Below are 27472 nucleotides of genomic sequence, written 5' to 3' on the forward strand. Positions count from 1 at the left end.
AGACTGTCAGGGGACATTGCGGTGAGAAGTTCCCCATCACCCCTAAGGCACCACTGGTTCTCTTGACTGCCGTAGAGAACACTGAGGACAAGTCAGTCCTTCAACTGAATCCATAAGGACTTTTCTCCACGTAGCCTCTTCTTCAGGTTAAACAGTCTGTTCTCATGTAATCCTCCTTATTATCTCTGTGACATTCTGCTAACCGTGCCCCAAAAATGCTTAGCTCAGGAGAGCACATTCGTGGGCAGCACAGAGATCGAGAATGCACATTCAAAAGCCTGGTCTGTATTTCGGTTCTTGGGGAAATTACTTAGCTTCCCTATGTCTCATCATCTATAGAATGGCAATACTAACAGCAAGGTGAGATTCTTGTGAGAGCTGATAAATTTATACATAGAGAGTGCTTTGAACAATGATGAAAATCCAATGTACACTCAATATTGTTAATTATTATCTTTGTGGAAACACAAAATATAAAGAACCAAAACCCCATGATGGAAGCTGATTTGCCCAGGCACACAGCAGGGGCTCCACAAATTCTCTGTGACTTGACTGATTGCTTGGTTCTAAGGGTCATGAGCCCTGGAGGCAAAATTATAAAATAGTAGTAATTCAATTTGTTTACTTCAACCACTGTTTTTTGTGCACCTATGTGCTGGTTGCTAAGCTAGATCCTAAGGGCACAAAGATAAATCAGGTACAGCCCTGCCCTCAAAAAATGTACAGTCAAGTAGGAGAAACACCAGTAGGTACAACATGGTGTGCCAAGGATCCTAACAGATACATGCCCAAAAGACAGCCTTCCTGACTTACTTTCCCAATTTCTTTAGGAGGTTAATTCTGCCTTGGGAGAAGAGGGATGACTTCACAAAGTGATTTAAGATTGGGCATAAGATGAATGAATAAGAATTCGCCCAAACAAGAGGGTGAAAGACATTGTACTGTTTATGCCCAAGATGGCCACCATCACTTCCCACACTCTCTGTACAGGCAAGGGAATCCCACACTGAGAGGCGGAGTCTATTTCTCCAACCCTTTGAATCTGAGCTGGCCTGTGGCTCTTGACCAATAATATGGTAGAAATGATGCTGAGAGAATTCCAAGGCTAGGTCCTAAGCCAGTAAGTTCCACTCAGTAGAAGGTCAGATGCCACGTATGAAGTCCACCTTCCTGAGACTGCACTGTGAGGAAGCCCGACAGTCCCATAGAGAGGTGATATGGAAAGAGGGAGAGAGCTGCTTTGCCAGCCCAAGCTGCTCCAGCCATCCTAGCCCAGCTGCCAGGCATGAGCCTTCAGATGGCTCTGGCCTCAGCCCTCACCTGATTGCAGTGACAGGAGGGACTCAAGTGAGAGCCACGCAGCTAGGCTGTGTTAGTCGTACATTTTTGTTTTCAGCCACTGAGTTTTGGGGTGTTTGTAATGCAGCAGTAAATAGCCAGGATAGATTCTAGATGTACGTCAGAGAATGTGCAAAGACACGGGGGTATGATATCCCACAGTATTCTGGGGTTCCGTAAGTACAGGTGATGTGGCCAGGGACAAATGAGGCTCCAACTGTGGTAGAGAAGGGTAAACAGGAGGAGATAGTTGGAAAGGTCAGCAAGAACCAGGTCATGGGCCACTTGCATGCACACCAACAAAGCCCTGACTCTACTGTCCAGGTAATCAGCGGTGATGTCACAAAGAGTGTCCTCACAGAGGACTGGAAGAAGGACAAACCTAAGGCCCTGAGACCAGCTGAGAGCTTGCTGACATGCTCCAGGTAGGAAAAGCTAAAGGCAAAGAAGGGAAAGGGACAAGTTAAAGAAAAGCTGCAAATGATGGTGCTACCTGGGTGGTAGCTTCTTGGGGCTGCTTTTCCCCTAAAGGTGCTGGCACACTAGGCCTGAGCTCTTCTTCTCTCTTGCCTGTTAGATCCTTCCTTTCAGTCAGTGCCATGCGCTGTCAGGTGGCCCTCTATGCTTAGAGAAGTACTGTTATCTCCAAAGAACTAAACAAAACCAACCAGACCCTTGCAGGCTGACATTGTGTCCACTGACACAGTCAAGCCTACCAGGCTCGATGCTCAATAAAGCCATGGGGCCTGTGGGTAGTTATACCACCACCACAGCAGGGGACAACCGATGGGACTGTCCTCATTGGGTTCCACTGGTGCTGTGCCAGGGATCTGAACTTCAGGCAGTAATGAGTGACGATTTCTCAAGCCCCCCAAAACACCAAATAAGTTCCCATTCACCCACACCAATATTTTTTCACCAACCTGCTTTCCCCTAAAGAGGCACACTGGTCATTTCCATAACTGAGAGCTATTGCTCTCTGTTAAATTTCCAGGCTACGCTCGGCTGTCCTCTTAGGTCTCCTGGTTGACTCAGCAGCCTCCTGGATTACAGGGACAGGCCAAACCAGAGAGCAGATATTTGTTTAAAGTTAAGTAGAGAGCAGATTTATGACCCAAAGGCAAAGAACTCTCCTAAAGGAGAAGCTGCATTATTTATCTGCTTATTGCCTCAAATCAATTGAGGCTGATTTACCCAGTGGCCTCTGGGAGCAGGTCCAGGGCACAAATACAAGAATAGCATCAAATAAGAAAGAGCAAATTCAAAGGCAAAATCTTCCACAAGGGAGACTGAAGGAAACCAAAGGAGTCTGTGAGACGGAGAGCTATCCAGGATGATGGTTTTCCTAGGTGCTTTCCTAAGCTAGTACTATGGGGTCTCTCTCTCTCTCTCTCACACAAACACACACACCTGCTCTACCTACCACCCACCACTGTGTTCCTTCTCTTCCTCCCAGGTAGAAGGAATGCTGGACCTTGAATGAGAGTTGATCTGTGCTCACATCTGGCTCTGCTCCTCTCAATTCTACCTGGTGACAGGTATGAAGGAGCTCAGAATCCCGGGCGTTGGGCCAGGGCAAGAATTAATTAAAAGGACTGTTTCTGCTCAAAATGAGCTGCTGATCGGATAAACAGACACATGGCCACACTGGCTGGATTTGAAGCTTGGCTTTCTCATTTCCTACTTCTGTGATTCTGGGCAAATTATTGAACTTCCCTCTGCCTCAGTTTCTCCATCTGTTGCATGCTGATGATAATACTGACAGGATTATTGTGGTTGTTAGCATGAATGTGATAGTAAGGACATGGCGCAGGTACTCAAGAAAGGCAAGATGGGCTTGTTCTGAGTGGGGCCGCGGGAGGACTCGCTGAGGGTGTGCTCGTTCTCTGGAATATTTAGCTCTCGTGTTAGAATGACAGCCTCGGGGCGCCTGGATGGCTCAGTCATTAAGCATGTGCCTTCGGTTCAGGTCATGATCCCAGGGTCCTGGGATCGAGCCCCGCATTGGATCCCCGTTTTGCTGGAAGCCTGCTTCACCCTCTCCCACTCCCCCTGCTTGTGTTCCCTCTTGCTGTCTCTCTCTCTCTCTCTCTATCAAATAAATAAAATCTTTAAAAAAAAAAAAAAAAGAATGATAGCCTCAAGAATCCGAGAAGATAATTCTGGAGGAACTAGGAAAATGAGTCAGGGAAGAAGAAGAAAGTAAGATAACACAGGTTCAGAGCTACCTAGGATTCCCTACAGCGTCTAGGTCTGAAAGGATGCCAGGTAACTAGACCCTTGGAAATGACCTGCAAACCCAGTCATGAGCCTAAGACTCACACACAGATGCAAGAAAGGGAAGTAGAAGGGGCCAATGGAAGGGAGGAGATGCCACAGTGATTACCTTGAGGAAGACTGTGATATTCAGCAGGTGAGCTAACGAATCAGAGGTATTTAATGTGAGAAAGTCAGTCCAAAAGCCTACATTTGGTTTCTGAAGGAAATAGAAAAAACAGAAACTATAGAGAAAGTGGCCAAAAACACAGCTGGAAGGAAGGGGAATTTAATGAGCCTCTTCAGAGGCCAAGGCAGTCATGGAAGCTTTTCTCTCTCCTGCCTTTACTTCGTGAGGTGGTGGTGCCAGAAGGGAGGGGTATCTATCTTGAGCTAGTTGTGGGTAATCACGTGGAGGAGCACAGCAGTGCTGAGGTTGCTGAGCAGGGATAAATGAGGCAGGCAGGAATGACAGGCCCCCGGGGCATGGAAGGAATTAGCTGGTGTTCGGTGGGACCACTTCCATGAAAAGGCAACTCTCTGGGGAGAAAGGCAGACTCTCAAAATATACAGGAACTACATTTGGAAAGAGGGAAGGGGCAGGGCTGGGCTGGGCTGCTGTCTGGTCCCTGAGTCCTGGGCTGGTGAAGGGCCATGTGGTTCAGGGGGATTATAGGCACTCCTGTTTCCCTAACAGTTGGTGATCTGGAAAGAGCATTTCACTAGAAGTCAGGAGATTGGGGGCGGGAGGCTGGGGGGGTGGGGTGGGGTGCCTGTCTGCCTCAGTCAGTGTAGCGTGCAACTCTTGATGTCAAGGTTATGGGTTTGAGCCCTATCTCGGGTGTAGAGATTACTTAAAAATAAAACTTTAAAAAAGAAGAAGAGGAAATCAGGAGATCAAGGTCTAGTCTATGACCTTCAGCAAGTTTCCTGGGCAGGGAATGAGGGGAATATTTGTGAAAACAGTTGTTGTGTTACATAGTTATTACTCTATAACTTTGAACCCTTCTGCTACCGTGGGAATAGACTCCAGCTACCTGCTGGGTGATGAGAAACACATGACCAATCACCACCTGTGCCTGGGTGACATGGAGTCGGCCAACAGACATGTAAGTGTGGCCGTTCTACACCATCCAGCCAGGTTGCCCAGAAGACCACAAACTCATGAAGAGGCCCAGCAAATATCAGCCAGGCTGGCCCAGACCAGAAAAATGGCCCAGACAACCCAGAGAATCTTTCCAGAAATGGTAAATGTCTTTAAGTCAATCAATTTTTGAGTGGTTTGTTACACAGCAAAGCTAACTGATAAATGGGGAGACCGAGGCTCAGAGGAGTAAATAACAGGGAGAGTCACCCAGATACATATGGAGGCTCTTTTACCATATTGTCTCTCTCTCAGACCTCAAGTTCCTCATCCTTAAAATGAGAGTAGTGAGTGAGAGCATCCTGCTCCCTTCTTGATGCTTGGAAGAGATGAGAAAACTGTCTAGTGATTACGGAAGTCTGACATAACCACAAGGTTTCATTCGTATCCACTACTACTTCTCTTGTTCATACCTGAAATATGTAGTTTGGGTCTCCTGGCACTATCTGTGTGGGGAATGTCTCTTGTGAGCCTCCCTTAGGCTGTTTCTAGGATCTGTGGTAGCAATCCCTTTGCAACCCAAGTGCTCCCTTTAGACCAGGTTATTCAGAGCACCCTGCCTACCATCTGTCTTCTCCATCTTCGGAAATGCAGACTGTCAGTCTCTCAGGCACTCTTCATCCGATAAGTCTGTACAACCCACTGAAGAGCCCTGAAAGAAAGAAGAACAGTTAGCATAAATAGGGAGGCAGTATCATCCCAAAGAACTCCCATCCCTGTCTTCCTCTCAGGGTTGCCCAGGAGCTCCACAGTCCTCCTAGAGTATGTCCAATCCTCGGCATGTCTTCAAAGGATGTTAGCGATGGTCAACACCAAAGGAAGTATTTGGCCCAGTCCCCTCACCTGGCAGATGGAAGAAACTGAGGCTAGAGGTTAACTGGTCTGTGCAGGGCCTCTCAGCATTCTAGTGAAAGGGGTAGAGCCAGCCCCAGAGCTCTGCCAACTAGCACAGTACTCCTTCCACAACATCAAAAGCTGTAATCTACTCCCCTCCATCATGGTGAAAGAATTCTAATCCATTTTGGGGGAAGAAACTGGAATCAGAGTACCTATAAATGATCTGTGACATCCCAGTCAGATTCAAAACAGGCGTGAGATCATTGCAAGTACCAAGGAGGCACTGATACTTAGAGGTGATGTCTAACTTTGGGTAGGGCAGGGCAAGTTCAAGCTCAGTGCTCCAAAGATATTAGGAACTATTCAAGCAGAAGACTGTCCTGACTGAATTAGAATACCTTGAGGTCTGATCATAAATTCTCCCCAAAGTTCTAATCCCAGGACTCTTTCTTCAAATGGTAAACAACCTGGCACCTGCCCCCATTATAATAAATCACCCAGGGAATTGTCTTTTTAGGATTGGAACTCCACAGACATCATAACAGTGAGTTATGTGACACCTCAGCAGTGGACGCAGGGTTGTTTCAGGAATTCCAGTGTGCTTGACAATGAATTCCGGACCAGAAAAGCGTACCGGGGAGAAGGGAAGGATTGGGGGAAACTGGGAGTAAGAGATGGATGAGGGGTGGTCTCCAACGGCCAGGGATGGAAAAAAGGAGAATACGTAAACTGGGAAAGACGGCTAAGAAGTATGTGGCCCACCAAACGAGAGGAGGTCTAAAGTTTGCCTGGCAAAATTTCACGTGGCCTCTCTCTGTGAGCGCTCCAAACCACGTTGCGTGCAGCTGCCAAAGGGGCCTTTCCCTCTGCAGGTGTGACAGAGCCTGGAAGGGCAGCCTGGTTTCCAGGTGCAGAGACACTCCTTGCAGGGGGAGTGCCAACCTCACTCACTTTGGGGGCAACAAGTACTTGAGTTTGGAAACATTATAGAGCTGGAGTAGAAAGATGTTGGGGAGAAGGAGGGCAAGTGTGGCTGCTAAAGAGGCAGCAAGTAGAGAGATCTGGAAGGTTCTAACCTGAGGCGAGGGAGGTTCACCCTTGCTAGAAAGAAAAGGTTCTGAAACTACCTAAGTGTCCTGCGGTGGATGAAAGGGTGAAGAAAGTGTGGTAAATATATACAATGCAAAACGTTTCAGCCATGACAAAGAAGGAAATCTTGGCTGTTTGTGACAACATGCATGGATCCTGAGAGCTCTATGCTAAGTGAAATAAGTCAGACAGAGAAAGACAAATACCATATGATCTTACTTGTTGGTAGAATCTAAAAACACCCAATTTCATAGATATGGAGAACAGACTGGTGGCTGTCAGAGGCAGGATGTTGTGGGGTGGGTGAAATAGGGGATGGCAGTCAAAAGGTACAAACTTCCAGTCATTGGGATGTAATTCCAGCATGGCGACCGTAGTCAATAATACTGTATTGGATATTTAAAAGTTGTTAATAGGGTAGATCTTAAAAGTCTATATATATATATATATATATATATATATATATATACAGAGAGAGAGAGAGAATATCACTCAGCCATCAAAAAGAATGACATCTTGCCATTTACAACATGGATGGATCCAGAGGGTATAATGCTGAGTGAAATAAGTCACTCAGAGAAAGACAAATACCATATGATTTCCCTCACATGTGGAATTTAAGAAACCAAACAAACAAAAAAAGAGACAAACAAAAAACAGACTCTGAACTATAGAGAACAAACAGATGGTTGCCAGAGGGGAGATGGGTGGGGAGATGGGCAAAATAGATAAAGGGGGGTAAGAGCACACTTACCAGGATGAGCGCTTGGTAATGTTTAGAATTGTTGAATCACTATACGGTATACCTGAAACTAATATAATACTGTATGTTAATTAGATGGGAATTTTTAAAAAGTTCTCATCGTAGAAATAGTTTGTAATTTAAAAAAAAGGATAGTTTGTATAGTTTGTAACTATGTAACTATGGTGTCATGTAGTTCATAACTATGGGGACAGATATTAACCAGACTTATCGTGGAAGCCATTTCACAATATATACAAATACCAAGTCATTATTTTGCACACCTAAAACCAATGAAGTATTTATGTCAATTATGTCTCTATTATCTCCATTAAAAAATAAGGATAATTTAAAAAAAAAGAAGAAGAAGAAGAAAGAAAAGCAAGAGAGGGTTCCCAGGCAGAGGACACTGTGCCTGATAATGCCACAGGTCAGCAGTCTGCAGTCGGTGGGGGAGCCTCCCAGATGCTGACAGAAGAAGAAGGGTGAGGACACGAAACCTAAGCTCGGCCCCTCAGCCTGTCTCCATCATCATGGTTTCTCCTCTCCCTTCTGCTCCCTTCCTCCTCCTACCCTGTATCATTACTGAGCAACAGGCAGCGTTCTGAGCAATTGACATGCTCGAATTCTCTCATGCAGTCTTCACCGTAACCCCAAGGGGATTATTAGTATTGTCCCCCGTCTTCAGATAGAGAGACTGAAGCCGAGAGAGTTTCCAGGCCTACCAAAGTTACATCACAAGCAGGTGTCGGACCAGGATTTGCCCTCAAGTCTAGCCTACTCCAGTCATGTCCTGGGAAGTGATCTGTAAACATTTGCCCAGCCCGGATGCTGTGACTGATCCCTAGCTCTCTCGGGGGTGGGAGAGGGAGGGGGAGCAGGAAGTGTTCTTGACTTTGATGCTTCTCTGCTTCTGCCACAAGTATGTGCAAAACGCCTTCTCGGACAGATAAGGAGAACTACTCTCTTGTAAGGTCTCTTGGCCAAAGGTGTGTGTGACCTGCTTCTTCAAGACAGCACACTAAGCCACAGACTCCTTCTAAGCAAGAGGGGGCCACCTAGGTGCAAGAGGGATCTTTGACACAAACTCACCATCACCTCAGAGAGTTCAGTCACACTTACTGCCTTTGGTTTGAGTTAGGATTCAACCCTTAATGTTGGATCCTAGGGTCAGATAATTATGCCACACATGTTAGGTCAAATTTCACTGAAAAGAACTCTACAGAGGGACACCTGGATGGTTCAGTCGGTTAAGCGTTGGACTCTTAGTTTCAGCTTGAGTCATGATCTCAGGGTTGTGGGTTCGAGTTCAGAATCAGGCTCTGCATTCAGTGGGGAGTCTGCTTGAAGTCTCTCCCTCGGCTGTTGCCCCAGACTCTCAAATAAATAAATCTTTTTTTTTTTTTTAAAGATTTTATTTATCCATTTGACAGACAGAGATCACAAGTAGGCAGAGAGGCAGGCAGAGAGAGAGAAGAGAGAGGAAAGAAAGCAGGCTCCCTGCTGAGCAGAGAGCCTGACGCAGGGCTCGATCCCAGGACCCTGGGATCATGACCTGAGCCGAAGGCAGAGGCTTTAACCCACTGAGCCACCCAGGCGCCCCATAAATTAAAAAAAAAAAAAAAAAAAACAACTCTATGGAGGTTTCTAATAGTTCTCTTAGACTTGCTTGAATATTACTAAAATCAGTCATTTCTGAGGTTACAGAAATTAAGTGGAGCTGACACCCAACTCTCTGAAGAAGAGAGCACAGCAAGCTTCCACGGGAAAGGTCTATACACAGGAAGGGAAGGAGGGAACTGTCATGCCCATATCCCACCACTGCCAGCCTCACCCTCCCCGGCCTCCTCCTGCACTTTGGCCACAATTATGGTCCTGGGGGTGGACATCTTAGAATTGAGCTAAGGGTGTATTTTTTGATGTGATTGGGTGAGTGGAATTGAAGAAAAATTGCCACATCAACACATGCTACTTTGCAATGCAACAGAATATGAAAATGAGCTTGGTTGGGCAGAATTCCCCTTTCAAATGGAAATTTGCAACCTTCTGAAGCACTAAATTTTTGACATAAAGCAATTCATTACTATTAAGTTGTATTTGGTATTCAGAACCTTACAATACCTGGTATTGTTCTGTAATTTTTAATTTGTCGATAACCTATCTAAGGATCAAGAATGCCCAGTTCAGGGGTGCCTGGGTGGCTCAGTGGGTTAAGCCTCTGCCTTCGGCTCAGGTCATGATCTCAGGGTCCTGGGATCAAGCCCCACATCAGGCTCTCTGTTCAGTGGGGAGCCTGCTTCTTCCTCTCTCTCTGCCTGCCTCTCTGCCTACTTGTGATCTCTCTCTGTCAAATAAACAAATAAAATCTTTACAAAAAAAAAAAAAAATCCACCAAAGAGGCAGTTACTCCAAAAGCCCGTGTACAACTATCAGGCCACATTAGGAACAGCTCGATTTCCCCCAGTCAGCCCAACTCCTGCAGTGTAGACCTACACGCTCTCCCTCTCCACAGTTACTCCTTTTATGATGCCATTTACAATCTCATTCCTAACCTCAAATACAAAGAAACCTTCCTTTACTTAGTCCTGAAACTGAAACCTAGTTCTGTACTTTTCGTCTCTTCAAACCTCTCTTTATTCTGCAATAATAAAAACGCCGTATTTCATCTTGGAACAGGCCACATGCCAAAATAAATAGCACCTTGGATTTCCTTGAAAAGAAACCTTGGCTCCAAGCACAGCCGTATTGCCACGATAATTCTTGGAGAATTCAACCTTACAAAGTCAAATATTTAGCAAGGTAGTGCACGGAACAGCAGCCCGGTCAATCCCTGCACGATCGCTCGCAAAGACAAAGCACTCTTTCCAAAAGAAACCCCCCCCCCCCCCAAAAAATTCCCCGTACCTCTTACGGATCCTGCCAAAATGATGAGCGCTTCCTGTTTCTTCATTCCAGAGCCCCTCGCCTCCCAGTCTAAATGTCCCCTGTGCCGAGAAGCAGGAGGCATCTGTGATGCCGCTTAACATCCGGCATCCAGGCACCCAGGAAGGGGAGCTGCACTCCTAAAAAATATTCTGCCTATGGAGTTCTCCAGCCGACTCACTTTCCACCGACCCAGGAAACAAAGAGACAACTCCTTCGCAGTAAATGACACATGAACACAACCTCATTAACTCCGTTCTCACATTTTCTGGCACGTGTCTGTCATTTTCGCCTGCAATGCAGCAGCGGAATCTGGAGCTTCGTGGAGAAGGGAGAACTGTCGGGAGGAAAGCTTTGCCACATTACCTTGCCTTGGCATCCTCCCCCTGCCATCGCCTGGAGCGAGAGGAGTCGACTCCCTGAGCAAAGCGAGGTGCTGGCTGCTGGACCAGAGCTGACTGCTCGGCTCCGGAGTTCACAGCAGCACTGGCTTCCCAGCTGTTAAAGGATTTGGTCAGGTGATCCATGACCTTGCTGGAGAAGCAAATACTGACTTCCTTTTCACTCCCGGGAAGAGGGGAGTAGGGTCAGACAGGAATTCAGTGCTCAATAAGCTGATACCTGATCTTGCAGGAAGAGGAAGAAAGCTCAAATCCTTCATTGGAAAGTTAGTTCCCAGAGCTAGTGCCACAGCTAACGACACCAAAACAGCACACACCATCCTCCCGCAACTGCCCCAACTCTGGGAGCTTCTCTGAGGGGTCATGATTAATTATGCTTTTCCTTCTCTCTCCCTGCAGCTCAGGCGGCTCATTAATAAAATTGTTCCTAATGAAGACATGGGAATTGTCCTTAGGATTTGAAACCCTGCAGGGGTGCATCTCTTTCTTCCAGACTCTATTTAGAAACTTCCCTCTCGGGGCGCCTGGGCGGCTCAGTGGGTTAAGCCTCTGCCTTCTGCTCAGGTCATGATCTCAGGGTCCTGGGATCGAGCCCCGCATCGGGCTCTCTGCTTGGCAGGGGGCCTGCTTCTCCCTTCTCTCTGCCTGCCTCTCTGTCTACTTGTGATCTCTCTCTCTGTCAAATAAATAAATAAAAATTAAAATTAAAAAAAAAAAAAAAAAAGAAACTTCCCCCTCCACCCACCTCCTGGGGTCCCACAACCACGCAAAGCTTCCAAAGCTTCCACAAGCAGTCCCAGGGCTGGGCGCCCTGGAGAGTCACTGGAAGTCTACTGGGGCAGAGCAGGAAGATGATACAATGCTCAGTGAGATCCAGACTAGACTGGCAGCTCCGGCTTCCTGCCACTCTAACCAGTCTGATGCCCCAGGACCAAAATGCACCCTATTTTAGCAGCAAGAGAAAAGCAAGCAGATACCTACTATAAGGATCCAGCCCTGGGCAGGTCTCTTAACTGCAGTGCAGACCGGTGAGTTCAGAGGGCAGGTGCAGGAGCCAGCGAGAAGGCAACTGTGGAGGAGGACAGTCTCAGAGTATCTCAGGCAAGCTCTGGGAAGAGTCTGGGCCAGCTCACTGCAGCCACAGCTTGCTCTGGAGCAGAGGCAGGTGGGAGGCTTGTGCTCAAAGGCTCCAGGCTCTCCAAATCCGGCACCAGGGCTGGACCTGGGGTAGGTGTGGTCAAAAGGAGCCGGGAGAGCATCCGGGTTCCTGTATGCAGGCTTAGCAAAAAGATGATAGGGACCTCATCCCCTTTGCCTTCCCTGAGCCCTAGCCAAATGAGGATGTCCTGGGAGGTGAAACTCCCCAACAGTGAGACATGTCAAAGCAGCTCTGACCTTCACAGGCACAGCCTATCGAGATGTGCTTCAAAGACCAGGGCAAATTCCCGCCTAACCCACACTGTGGTTGATGCCAGAGCTGAGTGTCACCCTGAAATGCTGCCTGTTTACAGTTCAATACACTTGGAAAGCACTTGACATCCTGCGTCCCCTGTATCCTCAAACCAGCCTGAGGCAGCCAGACGGGGACGAGCATCCCCATTGTATAGGTGAAGAAAATGAGACACTGTGACTTCTCTTGGCTCACCCTAGAGGGGATGTGGATGAAAATGAATATTCTCGGATTAGAATTCTGTGTTTTTCCTACTACATTGGATCACACTCCTTATTTTCTTGGAAAGATTCTAGGGCACCTTGTTCAAAAGGGAGGTCGAGAGACTTCGCAAAGGGCACAGGTAGATGGGAGGGACAAGGCTATGGGACAGCAGCATACACTTTTCTCAACTGCTGAAAGTTGACCTCTCTGTGCTCAAAGTATTTTTCTGTGTTAACTGAGTTCAAAGACCAGATCATCAGAATTTAAAAAAATATATCAGAAATATACCTTGAACTCTGAGGTTATATGGAAAAATATACCAAGGAGCAAGCTGTTCCTCTGATGGATTAAAATGACCATTGACCATTCCCCCTCCAAACTGGCCAGAGAATGGCTCGAGGCATGTGCTACTTCCCCAGGACACTGGGAGAAGAAAAGCTCTCCACGTCACCGGGTCCCATGACTTTTCAGCCACCCACTCTTCCCCTCTGGTTCATCTCTGTGTTGGAGACAAGCACTCTGTTTTCCTCTCCCAGGAATAAATTCTTCCTCATCCAATATGGAGATGAGAGGTTTATTTCCAGACCTAATGCTTTTCTTGCAAGACCCAGCATTCTTCCCGGAGCACTGGCCCGTTCCTGCCCCTCCTCCAAGCTCCACTCAGCATCTGCTCAAGAGCAGTGGCTAGTCTTCCTGCTTCCACGGCTGTCTGCCCTCGACTACGGCGGGTGTCTCTCGAATTCTAATTGCTGCTCTGTGTCTCTGTCCCTGACCAGCATCACAGGCTAGATGCCATGTCAGGTGTGTGAAGCGGAACTTACCCACAACACTGATGGCTCTAAACACAGGTGACCTTTCCAGATACTTCCTTAAGTATCAAAGGAGCACATCTGCTTCTCCGGTTGGCCCCAGGCCTCTCATCAGATTAAAAAAGAAAAAGAAGGGGGGAAAAAAGGCCAGCAGAATGAGGAAAGGAAATACTAGTCCCCCAGCAGTGCCACCGGTCAGCTTGGCTCAGATGCCGGGACAGAAGACCCACAAGGAAAGGAAGACACACACTCCGAACCTCCTAGTCTCCCCTCCTTCTTTCAGACCTCTTTCTGAGGAGGAGGAGCACCCCCTGAGATGTTGGGACAGACGCTGTGCTGACTGCTGTGTCCTCAGAGGAGGACAGAGTCTTCTGTCTTTCATACCTTTCTAATTTGCCCACCATGCTCATTTCCCTCCGGAGTCAGGCAGGGAGGTGAGCAGAACCAGGAATGTTGCTCTCCATTTTCCAGATGAGGAAACAAAGCTGGTTCCCCACAACAGCACAAAGCTAACAAAAGGCAAAGCCTCAACCCAAACTCAGATTTTTGGTCTCGCAGTTCAGTACCCTTTCCTTGCAGCCACGCAGGCTGCAGAGAGCCTGCCAGTGAGTGCAGCAGACACATAAGATACCCAGACGCAAGCTTCAGGTTGGTGCTGTCCCCACAGAAGGTGACTTCGCATTTAAGGAAGGTCTCCATGGAAATCCCCAACCGCTCTCTAGGGGGGTGTGCTTCCTGTGGGAGGACCCCCTCCATCGCCTCTGGGCCTTGCCCTGTGTTGGAACCTGGCACGCCCCCACCCTTAGGCCTCACTCAGACAGAGGTCCTAAGATAGTAGCCGTCTTAGGTTAGCCACCGAGCCACCCAGTTCTGCCACTGGCTGTGCAGATTCCCTGGGACCACACGCATTTATCCACAAGAACTTCTCTGGCAAGAAGCACTTGGCTGAGGAGATACTGATTCCTTTTGCAGTTTAGAAACTTCCAGCTTCTGGCCCAGATCCCGTTTGCCCCATGATGGGAAAAGAGTGGACTCTCCAAGGCAAGAGGGAAGAGGAGATGAAACTATCTGAAGAATGTGCCTTTTATCTAAGCAGTCCCTTAGGCTTTTGCACTTTGCTCAGGAAGGTCAGCTCTTGGCAGCGAGTGTGATGACCCAGGGTCAAGGAAGAGCAGACTATTAGGTACGCCTGAAAGAGGCTCTCGGAGCGGACTGGTTTGGCCACGGCCGCTCTGTCCCAACACTGTTTAAACAGACGGAGAAGCTGGGGGTGTAGCAGTCCCCGGGGGGATTGGACTGGCTGGGGGAATCAGCTGTTCTTCACCCTTTAAAGCGGGTGAGAATTTCTCAGGGCGGAAATAGGGCCAGTTTCAGGGAGAAGGGAGGCTGCACTAACCACTGAAAAGTGTTCGCCAGAGAAAATGGAAGGCATTGGGGACCCCAGGGAAAAAGACCCTCCCAGAATGCTCTCAGTCCTTGACCCAAACGCACTGTCAAATCCACACACCAAGAGACCCAGGAGGAAGGGGCACCAGCGGGCAACTCAAGAGAAGAGGAGATACTGATGGTCAATTTTTGAAAGATTTCTAACCGCCGGAATGAATCCAAAAGCAGCTAGATAACATCTAAATACAGTACTCTCTGTTGACGCTACACTGTGCCAGGTATCCTAGGTCCATTCCAAACACCATCAAGTTTAATCCGCACAATAACCCTATGAAGCGGTCCTATGATTCCCATTAGCTGAGGCTCAGTGCAGTGAGTTGGCCAGGTATCGGCACTATGCGCGGTCAAATTCGAATTCAATGCGCGCACCGTGCTTAACAGTGGTACAACGCAGACTTACAAGTATGGGGGTGGGGTGGATGGTGGGAATGTCTTTAAAGAAGGATATTTAGTGTTGATAAGGCTTTAATGAGAAGGGGACCACGCCCTCCCCGGAAGATTGCCGCAGAATCCCGGCAGCCGCCGCACCGACACCTCATCCTATCTCCCGCCGTACTGCCCGCGTCTTCACGGCATCGACTTTGTGCCCCAGCGCGCAGGCAACTGCCAAATCAAACACAACTAAATAAAACGGTGAAGCAAGGAGATGAAAACATCACAGAGACATGTGATGTCTTTTCTTATTCTAAAAAATCACCATCGTGATATATTCTTGGAAAATAAAAACATTAACAATTTGTGGATGGAAAAGGTGGGAAATCACCATAATCCCACAACCTCATGTCCCACTACTTTGTATATCTTAACGTAATCAAAGAGCAAGTTCTGTGGTGGTTAAGAGTCTGGATTCCACACCGAGAAGCCACGGCTGGAATCCCAGTTCTGCCACTGGCTGTGCAACCTTGAACAAATTGCTTGACCTCTCTGTGCCTCATTTGTAAAGTAGGAAGAGTCATACACCCTACATGTCATGGAGGATGAAATATGATGATATATATCAACCACTCAGAACCCAGGCTGGTGTACAGGCTGTGTTCAACAAATAATAAATACATTAGCTATTAATATAATAATATAAATTCAGTTGTGAATTTGATTTTATATTTATAATTCCATCACCTACCCATTTAAAAAATGTAATCATACCTGCTTCATAATGATTACTGTAAATGGCTATGCAAGACCCCCCTGACTTGGGCCTTATGATCCACACTCCCTCCCTCCTGGAGGGCATCCCACCTCATCTTTAACTCTCCCTTCAATGCCACCAGATCAGGCAGCCTGACAGGTGGGCCTCAGGGCAGGTCTCCAGGAAGACCCCAATTTCAGGTGGCTGGAACCCAGCTGCCACATATAATGAATGGTTAAGAGCACACAGGCTTTGAGGTAAGACAGCCCAGGTTCAAATCCTGGCTCTGTGACCTTGAACAAATTTCCTTATTCAGCTAAGTACATGGTTGTGAGGATCACGTGAGAGAAGTGTGTAAAGTGTTTGTGCCCATGCTCTGCATGTAATAAGTCAAGAAGTGTTAGCTATGATTCCTTTGTAAACCCACACTGTTTTAAGTGAGGGAGGGGCAGATAGTGTGTTTGATTTATTTATCACCCTGTTCTGAACAGTTGATATGATAGGAACTCAACAAAAATATGTTGAATCAGTGAATATATAAATACATGAATGAATGGACAGATCATAGAAACTGTCAGAGCTGGAAAGGATTTTTAAAAATAGCTTTATTTGGATGTAGTCTACATGCCATACAATTTACTCAGTTAAATTGGACGATTCAATAGTTGTAGTACAGATTTGTGCAAACATTGCCATCACCTAATTTTAAAAATTGTGTTAAAATACATGTACAGAGGCGCATGGGTGGATCGGTCAGTTAAGGCTCTGCCTGGGATTGCATCGGGCTCCTTGCTCAGAGGGGAGCCTGCTTCTCTCCCTCTGCCTGCTGCTCCCCATTGGTGCACACACTCTCTCTCTGACACATAAGTAAGTAAACTCTTTAAAAAATAAAATAGGGGCGCCCGGGTGGCTCAGTCGTTAAGCGTCTGCCTTCGGCTCAGGTCCTGATCCCAGAATTCTGGGATCAAGCCCCGCATCGGGCTCCCTGCTCAGTGGGTGGGAAGCCTGCTTCTCCCTCTCCCACTCCCCCTGCTTGTGTTCCCTCTCTTGCTGTCTCTCTCTCTGTCAAATAAATAAAGTCTTTTTAAAACAATAAAAATAAATGATAAAATAAAATACATATACATAAGCTAAAATTTATCATTTTAACCAATCTTAAGTGCAGAATTCAATGATGTTAAATATGTTTGTAATGTTTTGTCACCATCACCACTATATATACCCCAAAGGTTTTCATCTCCAACATAAACTCTGTGACCCACTAAACAGTTACTCCCCATTCCCTCTTGCCCTGGTAATATCTATGCCACTTTCTGTCTCTATGAATTTGCCTTTTCTTGGTACCTCCTATAAATGGAATCATACAATATCTGCCCTTCTGTGTCTGGCTTATTTCATTTAGCGTGTCTTCAAGGTCCATCCAAGGCTTAGCAAATAGCAAAACTTCATTCCTTCTTATGGTTGAGTATTATTTCATTGTGTGTATGTATCATACTTTGTTCATCCATTCATCCATCAATGAACACGGGTTACTTCCATCTTTTAGCTACCGTGAATAATGCTCCTGTGAACATTGGTATACAAATATCTAGTCAAGTCCCTGCTTTCATTTAGGAGTGAAATTGCTTATATTGGTAATTCTATTTTTAGCTTTTGGAAGAACCACCAAACTGTTTTCCAAGGCAGCGGCACCATTTCATGTTCCCACCAGCAATGCATAATGGTTCCAATTTCTCCATATCTTCACCAACATCTGGGTGTTTTTGTTTTTTTTTTTCCATTAAAAAAAAAAAAAGTTATTGGGATGCCTGGGTGGCTCAGTTGGTTGGACGACTGCCTTCGGCTCGGGTCATGATCCCGGAGTCCCGGGATCCAGTCCCGCATCGGGCTCCCGGCTCCACAGGGAGTCTGCTTCTCCCTCTGACCTCCTTGCTCATGCTCTCTCTCACTGCCTCTCTCTCAAATAAATAAATAAAATCTTTAAAAAAAAAAGTTATTTTATCATCCTAGCAAGTGTGGTAGGTGTGAAGTGTCATCTCCTAGTGGTTTTGATTTTTACTGACCCAATGCCAATGACTGTTGAGCATCTTTTTTAATGTCCTTACTGGCCATTCGTATACCTTCTCTGGAGCAATGTCTGTTCAAGTCCTTTGTCCCTTTTTGAATTGGCAAAATTGTTTTTGTTGTAGTTGAGTTGTAAGAGATCTTTCTGGATATTAACCCCTTATGAAGTATGTGACTGGCAAGTATTTTCTCCCATTGTGTAGGATGTCTTGTTACTTTCTTGCTGGTATCCTTTGATGCACAAAGGTTACTCATTTTGATGAAGTTCGATTTATCTGAATTTTCTTTCGTTCCCTGTGCTTTGGTCCCCGATCCATGAAATTGCTGTCAAATTCACTGTCGTGAAGATTTTCCTCAGTGCTTTCTTCCAGAAGTTTTATAGCTTTATATTTAAGGTTGAGGACTTTTATATACTTCGAGGTCATTTGTGTATGCAGTTTAAAGTTAAGGTCCAGCTTTATTCTTTTGCATATAAATATTCAGTTTTCCTATCACCGGTTATTGAAAAGACCACAACCTCATTTTAGTACGTTTTCATCACTCCAAAAAGAAATTCCATACAGGTGATCTCCGTTTTCTAGGGAACTAGAAACATTAGTGAGTTATTGAGCGTTAATAAACCTTGGAGTTCACAAACAAAAATTAGTTCATTACAAGAGTTTACTGAGAACATTAATTCTCTGTTCTACAAAGAAGTGTGACCTCCATCCCTCTCAAATAGCACTGCAAAACTCCTGTGTGTGCACACCGGCCAAGAACTGGAATTCCCGCAATTCTCTGGAGGGTGCTTTGTTATTAATACAGAAGACATTTGTTGCTTTTCTGGGCTCACCAACACTTTGTGAACACCCTTCCTATGCCTGGGTTATTTCCTTCCTTAGCAGTCGCACCCCCGCAAGGCTGAAACCAGGATTTGCGGTGCCAGGCTCCTTCAGAGTTAGGACTCAGGCATGGGACCTGTGCTCATCAGGGTAGAGGCACACAGGCCAGACCTCAAATTGGAAGAAAGTGCCCTGGAAAAGGAAGGGCTGCAAGCAAGCGATCATGGAGAGGGTGGTGGTGTGACTTGAAGTCCTTTACTGAATTCGCCTTCCACCGAAGCTTGCTGGAGTGGGTTCTGCTCTTTGCAACTCCACAGCCTCAGCGTTGGCTTGGTTTTTAGTTGCTTCTATTCTGTTCATTTATGTCACTTGTAGATTACTTTCCAGAGTTTCTGTTTTGTCCTGAGTATTTGCTGCCCGACCACTCTGCTTCTTTTGCGCTTCGCCTTTCATCCTCTGTTATTTGAATTCTTTCCCACTGCAGAGAAGGAGCCCGTGGGCTCTGTGGGCCACATGGTCTTGCCCTTGGCCAAATGGGGCCATAGTCAAGAGAGCTTGGGAACCACAGCTCGGAGTAAACCGAGGAATTAAGCCTCACCCCCTCCCTCCTGGGTCACCTCAGTGAAAGCATCTCGAGGGTAGGAGCAGACACACCCTCCACAGTGCACCCAGCCTCTCTGGGCAGCCTCCGCTCTGAGCATCACTGTCCCCAGTCAGAATCCGGCGCGCGGGGGGCGGGGGGGCTTCATAGACAGCTGCCTGGCTTGGAAACCGAGGCTGCAGGTGCAGACACTTCAGGGCTTGCGTGGGCTGTGGCATCTGCCTCCTGGGTTGGGTGAAAGATTTATCTTGGCACAACCTGCACATTCAGGAAAGTCAGTTAAACCAAACTGAGCCTGATAAGTAATCTCCAGACACCTGGTTGGAATCAGGGCTGTTTCCAGACTTTTCAGGCAAGTTGAAAGGCTTTTCATTCTTGCCCAAGGTCCCCGCCTGCCCCTCCAGCGGGCCCTGTCTAAGGAAGAGCAGTAGGCCTCTGTGATGTGGGTCAGGCAGGGATGAGAGGAACCCAGCCTTGGCTGCAGGCAGCTGGATAAACGCTGGGCATCCTCAGAGATGAGCCAGAGAGAGGCAGTGAGAGAGGAAGGACTCTAGAAACTTCTATCCACTTCAACTGTCCTTGAAGAAGATGGACTCTCTCTGAGTCCAGTGCAGCATCGACAGTACACAGAAAGGTCATATCCTGTTCTGGTTGGATTTTGCTTTATTTTGATGTGGGGAAAGTCACTAAGAAATGGTGCCTCCCAAATTCACATCCCACATTTGTATCGCCCACAGCCGCTCAAAGATGTCACAAAATAGTTGGACATTTGGAGCACAGCACAGGCAGACTTTTATTAATTAACTCTAACAACAAATAAAATAAAGATGCTCACATCTTTTCTTCTAGCCTAACTATGGGTGATTTTTTTTTTTTTTTTTTTTTTTTAAGGCAAGGCCTCTCTTTCCTGCTTCTGAGTCTGCAGGTAGCAAGTGTTCCATCACCCCTGCTGGTTGTCTGCTGCTGGGAGCAGAAAAACCAGACATGACCTGGGACATCATCTTCATTTACTAATGGGGAAACTAAGCCTCAGCGACTTGTCCATACCATACAGCAGAACAAAGGTCAGATTCTCTTTTCTAGACTCCTGATGGAGTGCTTTCCTTTATAAACCTCCTGCAGATGGTCGTGGTCTGCTGTGTGGTACTGGAGGATACCAAACTGATTCGACTGGCTTCTTTAAAGAACAGTGTGGCTGGCATCCCCAGGTGAAATGTGGGATAATGGCATTATTATGGTGAAGTTGGTGAAGACAGCCACCTTTGCTGGCAGCCACTAGCCACAGGGAAAGTACGTTGCAGAGCAGTAGGAATAATCACCAACACCTATTAACCACCTCATCTGTACGCGTCCTTACTCCTCTCCACTCAGCCCTGGAAGAGCCCCTTCTGTCAGGACTCCCCTGTAGACGAGGCAAAGATGGCCACCTCATGGCCCAGCCTCCGCTCAATGGTTGTGTTCAAAGGAACGGCAGTTAAGTAGGAAAAAATGAATTGGAGGCAACCCAAACCTTCACTGCAGTCTCTGGAGAAAACACCAAAGGGGAAGTGCATTCTTAGCATGAGGCAAAGTCTGAAAATTGTCCTTCCCTCTCTCTGCTCTTCTCAGCATCTATTTCCAGCAAAACAACTGTTTCAGAAGCACTGTGCTCTGTTCTCTATCATCTCTCGCGGAAACCCTTCCACCTGGCTCTTCACTCATTCACCTCCCTCACGCCTGGCATCTGCTCACCCACCGTCTGCCAGTCTCTCTCTCCCTCCGTCACCAGGAATCTCAGGACTGGCTCCATTTGTCCAGGGCTTTCTTATCCCCGGGCAACCCCAATCTGCATCCCCGGGGGCAAGAGCCAAGAAAAGTCTCCTAGATATTTTCTTAGAAGAGCACTACTTGAGGTTTCCACAGGCAGGGAAGTTTTGAATAGTCAGGTGCTGACATTTGTAATTCCCTGACACACCCATTGTACAGATCACCAAACTGAGGCATCATCAGAATAATTATATTGTTAGTATTATAAATAATAATTATTACTAGCCAGATGTTATCTGATATTGTGTGAATGATGACTTATTTAATTTCACATGGAGTACAATAGGTAGGCGCTCCTATATCCTTTTCCAGATGACAGGTTTGGGGCACAAAGCTAGGAAGCGGCAGTACCGGTGTTCAAATCAAGGTGTGTGTACCTCTAGAGAGCAAGCTCTTGACCCCAGTGTTCTCTGCCTTTAAGATTCTAGTTCTGTAGCTGTCTATGAAGCAAGTTGCCAATGGAGCTTAAATAGAAAAGGAAGGAACCAGATAGAAGGATTTAGCAAATGAAAGACTCTTCATATTAAACTGCATCACCAGCCATGCTCCTTAAATATCAGATGATTGTTGAAAATATAAACCACATTGTTTGGTCACGCAGTAGGTCTAGACATAAAATAAATTTATTTGCAAAGGAATAAGCTAAGAAATGCTGTGACTTTCTAATTAACTTAAAATTATTTAATCAATATGACATAATTACTTTTCTGATAATCTTTGAAAGTTCTAAGGAGTCTTGAGGTGTTTAATTGCTTTTTAACTCGATAGCAGTGGTCAAGTTACACAGATACCAGTTTTAGAGAAAATGCTCTTTGCAGATCTATCACTCTGTCAAAATCTACATTAGAAAGACATATTTTCAGGCTAGATACAAGGGTTTGCTTTTATTTTTTTTTTAAGATTTTTATTTATTTATTTGACAGAGACCCAGAGAGAGAGGGAACACAAACAGGGGGAGTGGGAGAGGGAGAAGCAGGCTTCCTGATGAGCAGGGAGCCGGATGCGATGCGGGGCTCCATCCAGGACCCTGGGATCATGACCTGAGCTGAAGGCAGCTGCTTAACAACTAAGACACCCAGGCACCCAGATACAAGGGTCTTTTATTACAAATTAAACTTCTCTGCTGTTCACCTGGGCATGGTGAAGGGGAGTGGGTGCAGATTGTGGGCGCTGCAGTGGCTGATGTAGGAATGTATGGGTCTTGCCTCATACAACTTGAGAGATGTACATCCCTGTTGATGGGCCAGTTCCTCCCAAAGCAGGGAGATGGCTGATGCCAGTGACTCTGTGAGGATTCAATCCAGCCCAGATTTCCTCTAATGGCTCCAACAGCTATACACCCCAAGCCATCTTGGGCTAAGACCTGAGCCAGGAGTTTGTCTGGATCCCACTCAGATCTGCTCCCCTACTCCGAAGAAGCCCTGAACTGAAAATCATAAATGTTCAGGGAACAAACAATAGATACAAAGTCAGAATCTCTTGGGGGCAGGGCTCTGCATTTTAACCAGCCCTCGAGGTGATTTTGATGTGCACCAGAGTTGACAAGTCCTGCTCTCACCTAGTCTGAAAAACATTTTGTGAACCGTAGTTCAACGCATCTCAAGCTGTATTGTACATGTGTTTCTCCAGATCTTGTTAAATGCAGATGCTGATTCAGTAGGTGTGGGGAGGGGCCTGAGGACCTGCATTTCCACCTCCCTCTAGGGAGACGCTGATGCTGCTGGTCCCAGCAACAAGGAGCTGGGCATGTGATGGGGGGGCAGTCTGTGTGGTTGGGAAGGGATGGCAGGGGAGCCCAACAGACTTTGGCATGATTCCCAGCTCCCATGCTTATAAGCTTGGTGACCTTGACCATGTCACTGTACCTCTTTTAGCCAGTTTCCTTCAGCTCTGAAAGGGTATAAAATAGTACTCTCTACTCTGTAAGGCTGTAAGGTGGCAACATGCCTAAGAGAGCACTTAGCATGTAGAAAACACTCCAACAGAAACTGTGGTTGCTTTTGTTTTTGAGGGAAGGAAGCAACTAGTAAGTGCTTAATAATTGCTCATTGTTATTATTTATTGAGGGGCCTGTGGTATGGTAGGCACTGAGTCAGGCAGTGCACCACTATCTCTTCCTTCTCCCAAACACCCCATGTACAAGATCAGGTGTTATTTGCTCTGGTTTGCAGATCAGGAAGCCAAAGCCCAGAAGAGTTTTCATTACTGGGTCCAAGTCACCAAAAAAGCGAATGGCAGAGCTTGGGTTGAACTTAGGTCTACCCGCCTAAGTTTCTAACCACCCAGGCTGCTCGTCTGCAAGGGCTGAGTCAAGGGGAGGGTGATGGGCCGTAACTCAGGGCTCCGCAAGGAGGTACAGTGCCGGACTGGGCTGCAGAGGCAGAGAACAGGCAGGGGCGAACGGAGCCCTCGAAGTGGGGATGCTGACCCCCAGAGGGACGTCAGGCTTGAGAGGATGTGGGCACGCAGCGAGCGATCAGGAACAGGGTCTGACAGGGATGAGGACAGTCTCCCTGGAGCCTCACACGGGGCCAAGCCAGAGCAGTGATCCTCCAAGTTCTAGTCATGGAATGAATGAATCGATGGATTAATAGATTTATGGAGATTTTCAAGGCGGCGACTGATTTGAAATTGGTAGGCAGGATGTGTTGGAGTGGGAGAGAGCTTTTCACTTCTGGACTTTCCTTCTTTAAAAGGGAGCAGTTTAAAATAGAAGAACAACAGGAATATTTCCCTTGGAGCACAGCCAGAGCACACAATGCCTCCTTTTCTTCCCAGGGCAGAAGGCGTTTGGGGCCCAGCCCTGCGGCGGGTGTGTGCAGCACGGAGCCTGCCCGCCCGACACCCTTACCCACTTGTGCTCTGGAGCGCAGAACCCCCTGCCAGCCAAGCCCAACACACATGCCTCCTTCCCCACAGCCTGCTGCCATGCGTGGTTTCCGCCGCCGCGGCCGCTAACCCCCCATCCCCTGGGGCCAAAGTGAGGCCCTCTTGGCCGAGTCTCCCCACTACTGTCTGGAGACATGAGACAGTAGAGACATCCTCAATCATCCTGTCACCTTTGTGGGGGGCAGGGGGGGAGCAGGGCATGAAGTGAAGGAGTCCAGCAGCTCGGGGGAAGCGAGGGGAGCCCTGCTGTTCAGAGACCCGCCTCTACAGATGCTGTTCAGTTCGCCATTCATCAGAAATCCTTGTTCAGGCACAGGGTTAGGTTCTGGGGATCCACGGATGAATGAGACAGGGATAAAGATCCCTTAAGAAACTCACAATCCAAAATGGGAGGCAGAGACCTAAACAAGGCCATTGGGTGTCCCAGAGGTGGGCGAAGGCATTCTGGGGGACCGCAAGACCTCTGCCATCGTGGCATTCGAGCTGGGCTTTGAAGGATGAATAAAAGCCTGCCAGGCCGACTGAGGAAGCAGCCCTCTAGCTCAGACAGGAAAATACGTATGGGGGGCTTGGGGAACGGCCAGCAGACCAGGCCCAGGGTGCAGGGCGGGGGAGACGGTAAGAGGAGGGGAGGGCAGGGCTGGAGGTCAGTTCACTGATTCTGCAGAGAGCAGGAAAGCCGAGAAGGTTCTTCGGCAGGGCAGGAACCAGATGAAAGCTGGGTGTTGGAGACAACTCCTGCAGCAGTGAGAGAGGTGGGGAGGTGTCGTGTCTGGGGCAGTGTCCCCAGAGCCCGGTCCGTTAGCGGACAGTAAGTATTTACGGAATGAACAAATGACTTTGAGAGGGAAGAGCGTAGCATATCTGACAAGAAGTCTGGCCAGACCGAATGCTTTTCACTAACTGCTCCTTTTATGTGTTTTTTTTTTCTTTTAAGAAAGCAGCAGCTTTTCTTCTCCTTTATTGAACCATCACAAATGTATATAATCTGAGATCACAGGCATAATTACATAATGCCTTACATTGTTGGCAGTTTCCTGAATGTTTGCTCTGTCTCCTGGAGTAACTCTGTCGTCTCCCTGACAGCCAGGGTGCTGCCTCTTCTGCTGTCCGTGCATTGCGTAGCTGTACCTACTGTGTGCTCAGCAGAACCGGGAAGCAGAACCGTGAAACAGAATCACAGAGTATAAGAGCTAGACAGGCTCTTGTAATTAACTGGTCCAACTCTCTCGTTGTACAGATGGCGAGGTTAAGACCCAGGGAAAGGAAACAGGCCCTATCTAAAGAGATGGTCACATTCCTGCTTCTAGGCCCCAAAGCTTTCAAGTGCTAACACTAAGGGCTAAGGCACAGACCCTGAAATAAGTCAGCGATGAGCTGGGGTGACAGCAGGGTAAATAGAACAGCAGCACACGAACAATCCAGCCACAGAAGAACGAGTCTGTCTATGCAGATGGTATTCAGCTCGCAGTGCCTACTAAGCATAGCCCGCTGTTGGAACTGCGAGAGGCAGGAGAGTTTAGGATTAAGAATGTGGACTGGGAAGGGGGGGGGGCGCCCAGGTGGGTCAGTTGGTTAGGTGTCTGCTTTCAGCTCAGGTCATGATCCCAGGGTCCTGGGATGGACTCCCACATCCAGCTCCCCTGCTCAGTGGGAAGCCTGCTTCTCCTTTTCCTCTGCCCCTCCCACTGTGCTCTTTCTTCAATCAGTCAATCTATCAATCTTTAAAATAGAAAGAAGAAGAATGTGGATTTGGAGGAAGGTGGATGCAAGTCCGAATCCCAGCTCTGCCACTTACCAGTTGTGTGTTTAGCAAGTTCCCTAACCGCCCCCCACCCCAGCCATGGTGGCCACATATCTGTAAAATAGGAAAAACACAATTTCCTCCTTACCGGGTTGTACAGATTCATTGGGATAAGTATATAAAATGTCTGTCACCATGGCTGCTGTGGGAACTGAACAGGGATGAATGAGAAAGAAAGAAAGAAAACGGCAGGAGTTGGCGACCTGTGGGATTCACTGGTTTCCACCCTTTGCTGAACACTCTGTCCAGGCATGGGATCAGGGAGGAGAGGGAGGTGCCAGCAGCCCCTGCATCTCAACCCCTGAGTCAGGAAGATCAGGAGGGAAAAGAGATTTGGTAGTAGGGGGATGGGTGTTCATCCTTGGGCATGCCGCATGCCTAACTAGGGGTTCATACACAGAGGGGGGGTTCACCCGGAGAGCGTGTCCCAGCAGACAGTGGAAAAGGTGGGCCCAAGATGGGAGAGAGACCTGAAGATTGGAGGGGCAGACTCACATGTGGGGAGCAAGAGCATGCAGAGGTGGCGTGTGAGCAAAACTCCTGAAGAAAGTCACATGTGGGGTTGCCAACGGGGAAGAAAAACTGGGGTGGCTTGTGGCCCAGAGATCCAAAGTGGGTACATCTTGAGGAAACCAGGGAGCCTGGGCTCAGTTTCAGAGGACAAGGGAAGATGCCAGGGGGTTGACAAGATGGTAGAAGCAGCAGGTGGGGCTACTCTTTGCTGCTTCGGTGGAATCCAGGAGAGAAATGGGCAGCAGCTCAAAGAAGGGGCAAGGTGGGCTCCGAGGAAGGGGAGCACGTCTGCAGGCCCTGAGGGTGTTGGGGGGAGGCAGCCAGGAGGAGGAATGGATCGAGATGCAAGAAGGGGAGGGCACATAAGCACCGACATGTACTCTAGGCACAGCTAACACAGGCAGCAGAGCTGAGTTCCATCTGCCCCACAACCAGAGCTGCAAGGCGATTTTATTAGTCATGTTCTGCAACGAAGAAGGGAGGCCCAGAGAGGCTAAGTAACCCACCCAAGTTAGCGCTGGGTGGTGCTGAGCCCACAGCCAGAAGACTGTTTCTGGAGGTGGAGGGGGAAGGTTTTTCAAGCTGGGCTCTGGCAAGGGAGAGGAGAGCAAAGATGGGGAGAAAGGATGAGGTGGGGGTCAGAGTTCAGAGTTCAAGCCACATGACCTCCACCTTCCCAGTAAGGCAGGAAACAGATCACGGACTAAGAGGGAGGACCGACGAATGGATCTGGAGCCAGAGCACAGCAGACAGAGCAAGTTACAACAGTCACGGAGGAGACTGGATGAGAGAGAACGCAGATGAACATGAGGGAGACCAAGCAGCAGCAGAGGTCAAAGGGCATGGGTTTAAAAATGAATTCCTCAGTCCCAAAGCAGTATCAGAGGAGTGGGACAGTAAAGTTTAATCTAGGGTTGGGGTTTACACAAGTAAAAGGTGTTAGGGGAGAGACTACAGAGAGGAAGGGGAACAGAGTGTGGCTGTAGTTAAGTGCCAGAAGGGGAAGGAGAGAAGTGAAAAAGTTAAAGTAGGTATCAGAAGGGAATGCCTCCAAAGACAGGATTGGTAGCCCCCCCCCGCACCCCCTTCCATACTGAGAAGGGCTGACATCCCCCCCTGGCAAGAGGGCGCCCCAACAAAGGGCAGGCACAGGTCACAGATTCCCTATCAGACATACCTTCCAATCCACATACCTGGCTTCAGGAAT

The 27472-nt window shown here is 47.7% G+C and overlaps 1 protein-coding gene across 4 annotated transcripts in view; it reads right to left on the minus strand.

Annotated features, from left to right (window-relative positions):
- Positions 1-27472, minus strand: part of KANK4 (KN motif and ankyrin repeat domains 4) — a 65987-nt gene that overhangs the window by 25032 nt on the left and 13483 nt on the right. For 2 of the 4 annotated variants that reach the window (XM_032839726.1, XM_032839724.1), the window contains exon 2: positions 5303-5390. In XM_032839726.1, the coding sequence (XP_032695617.1) occupies positions 5303-5318 (16 nt within the window). In that variant the 5' untranslated portion in view covers positions 5319-5390. Of the gene's footprint in view, positions 1-2261; positions 2381-5302; positions 5391-7418; positions 7483-27472 lie in introns of those variants that run through there. The other 2 variants (XM_032839727.1, XM_032839725.1) reach the window with 2 other exon arrangements.

The sequence above is a fragment of the Lontra canadensis genome, unplaced genomic scaffold, assembly GCF_010015895.1.
Source record: "Lontra canadensis isolate GAN:19392208 unplaced genomic scaffold, GSC_riverotter_1.0 scaffold109, whole genome shotgun sequence".
Classification (NCBI taxonomy): domain Eukaryota; kingdom Metazoa; phylum Chordata; class Mammalia; order Carnivora; family Mustelidae; genus Lontra; species Lontra canadensis.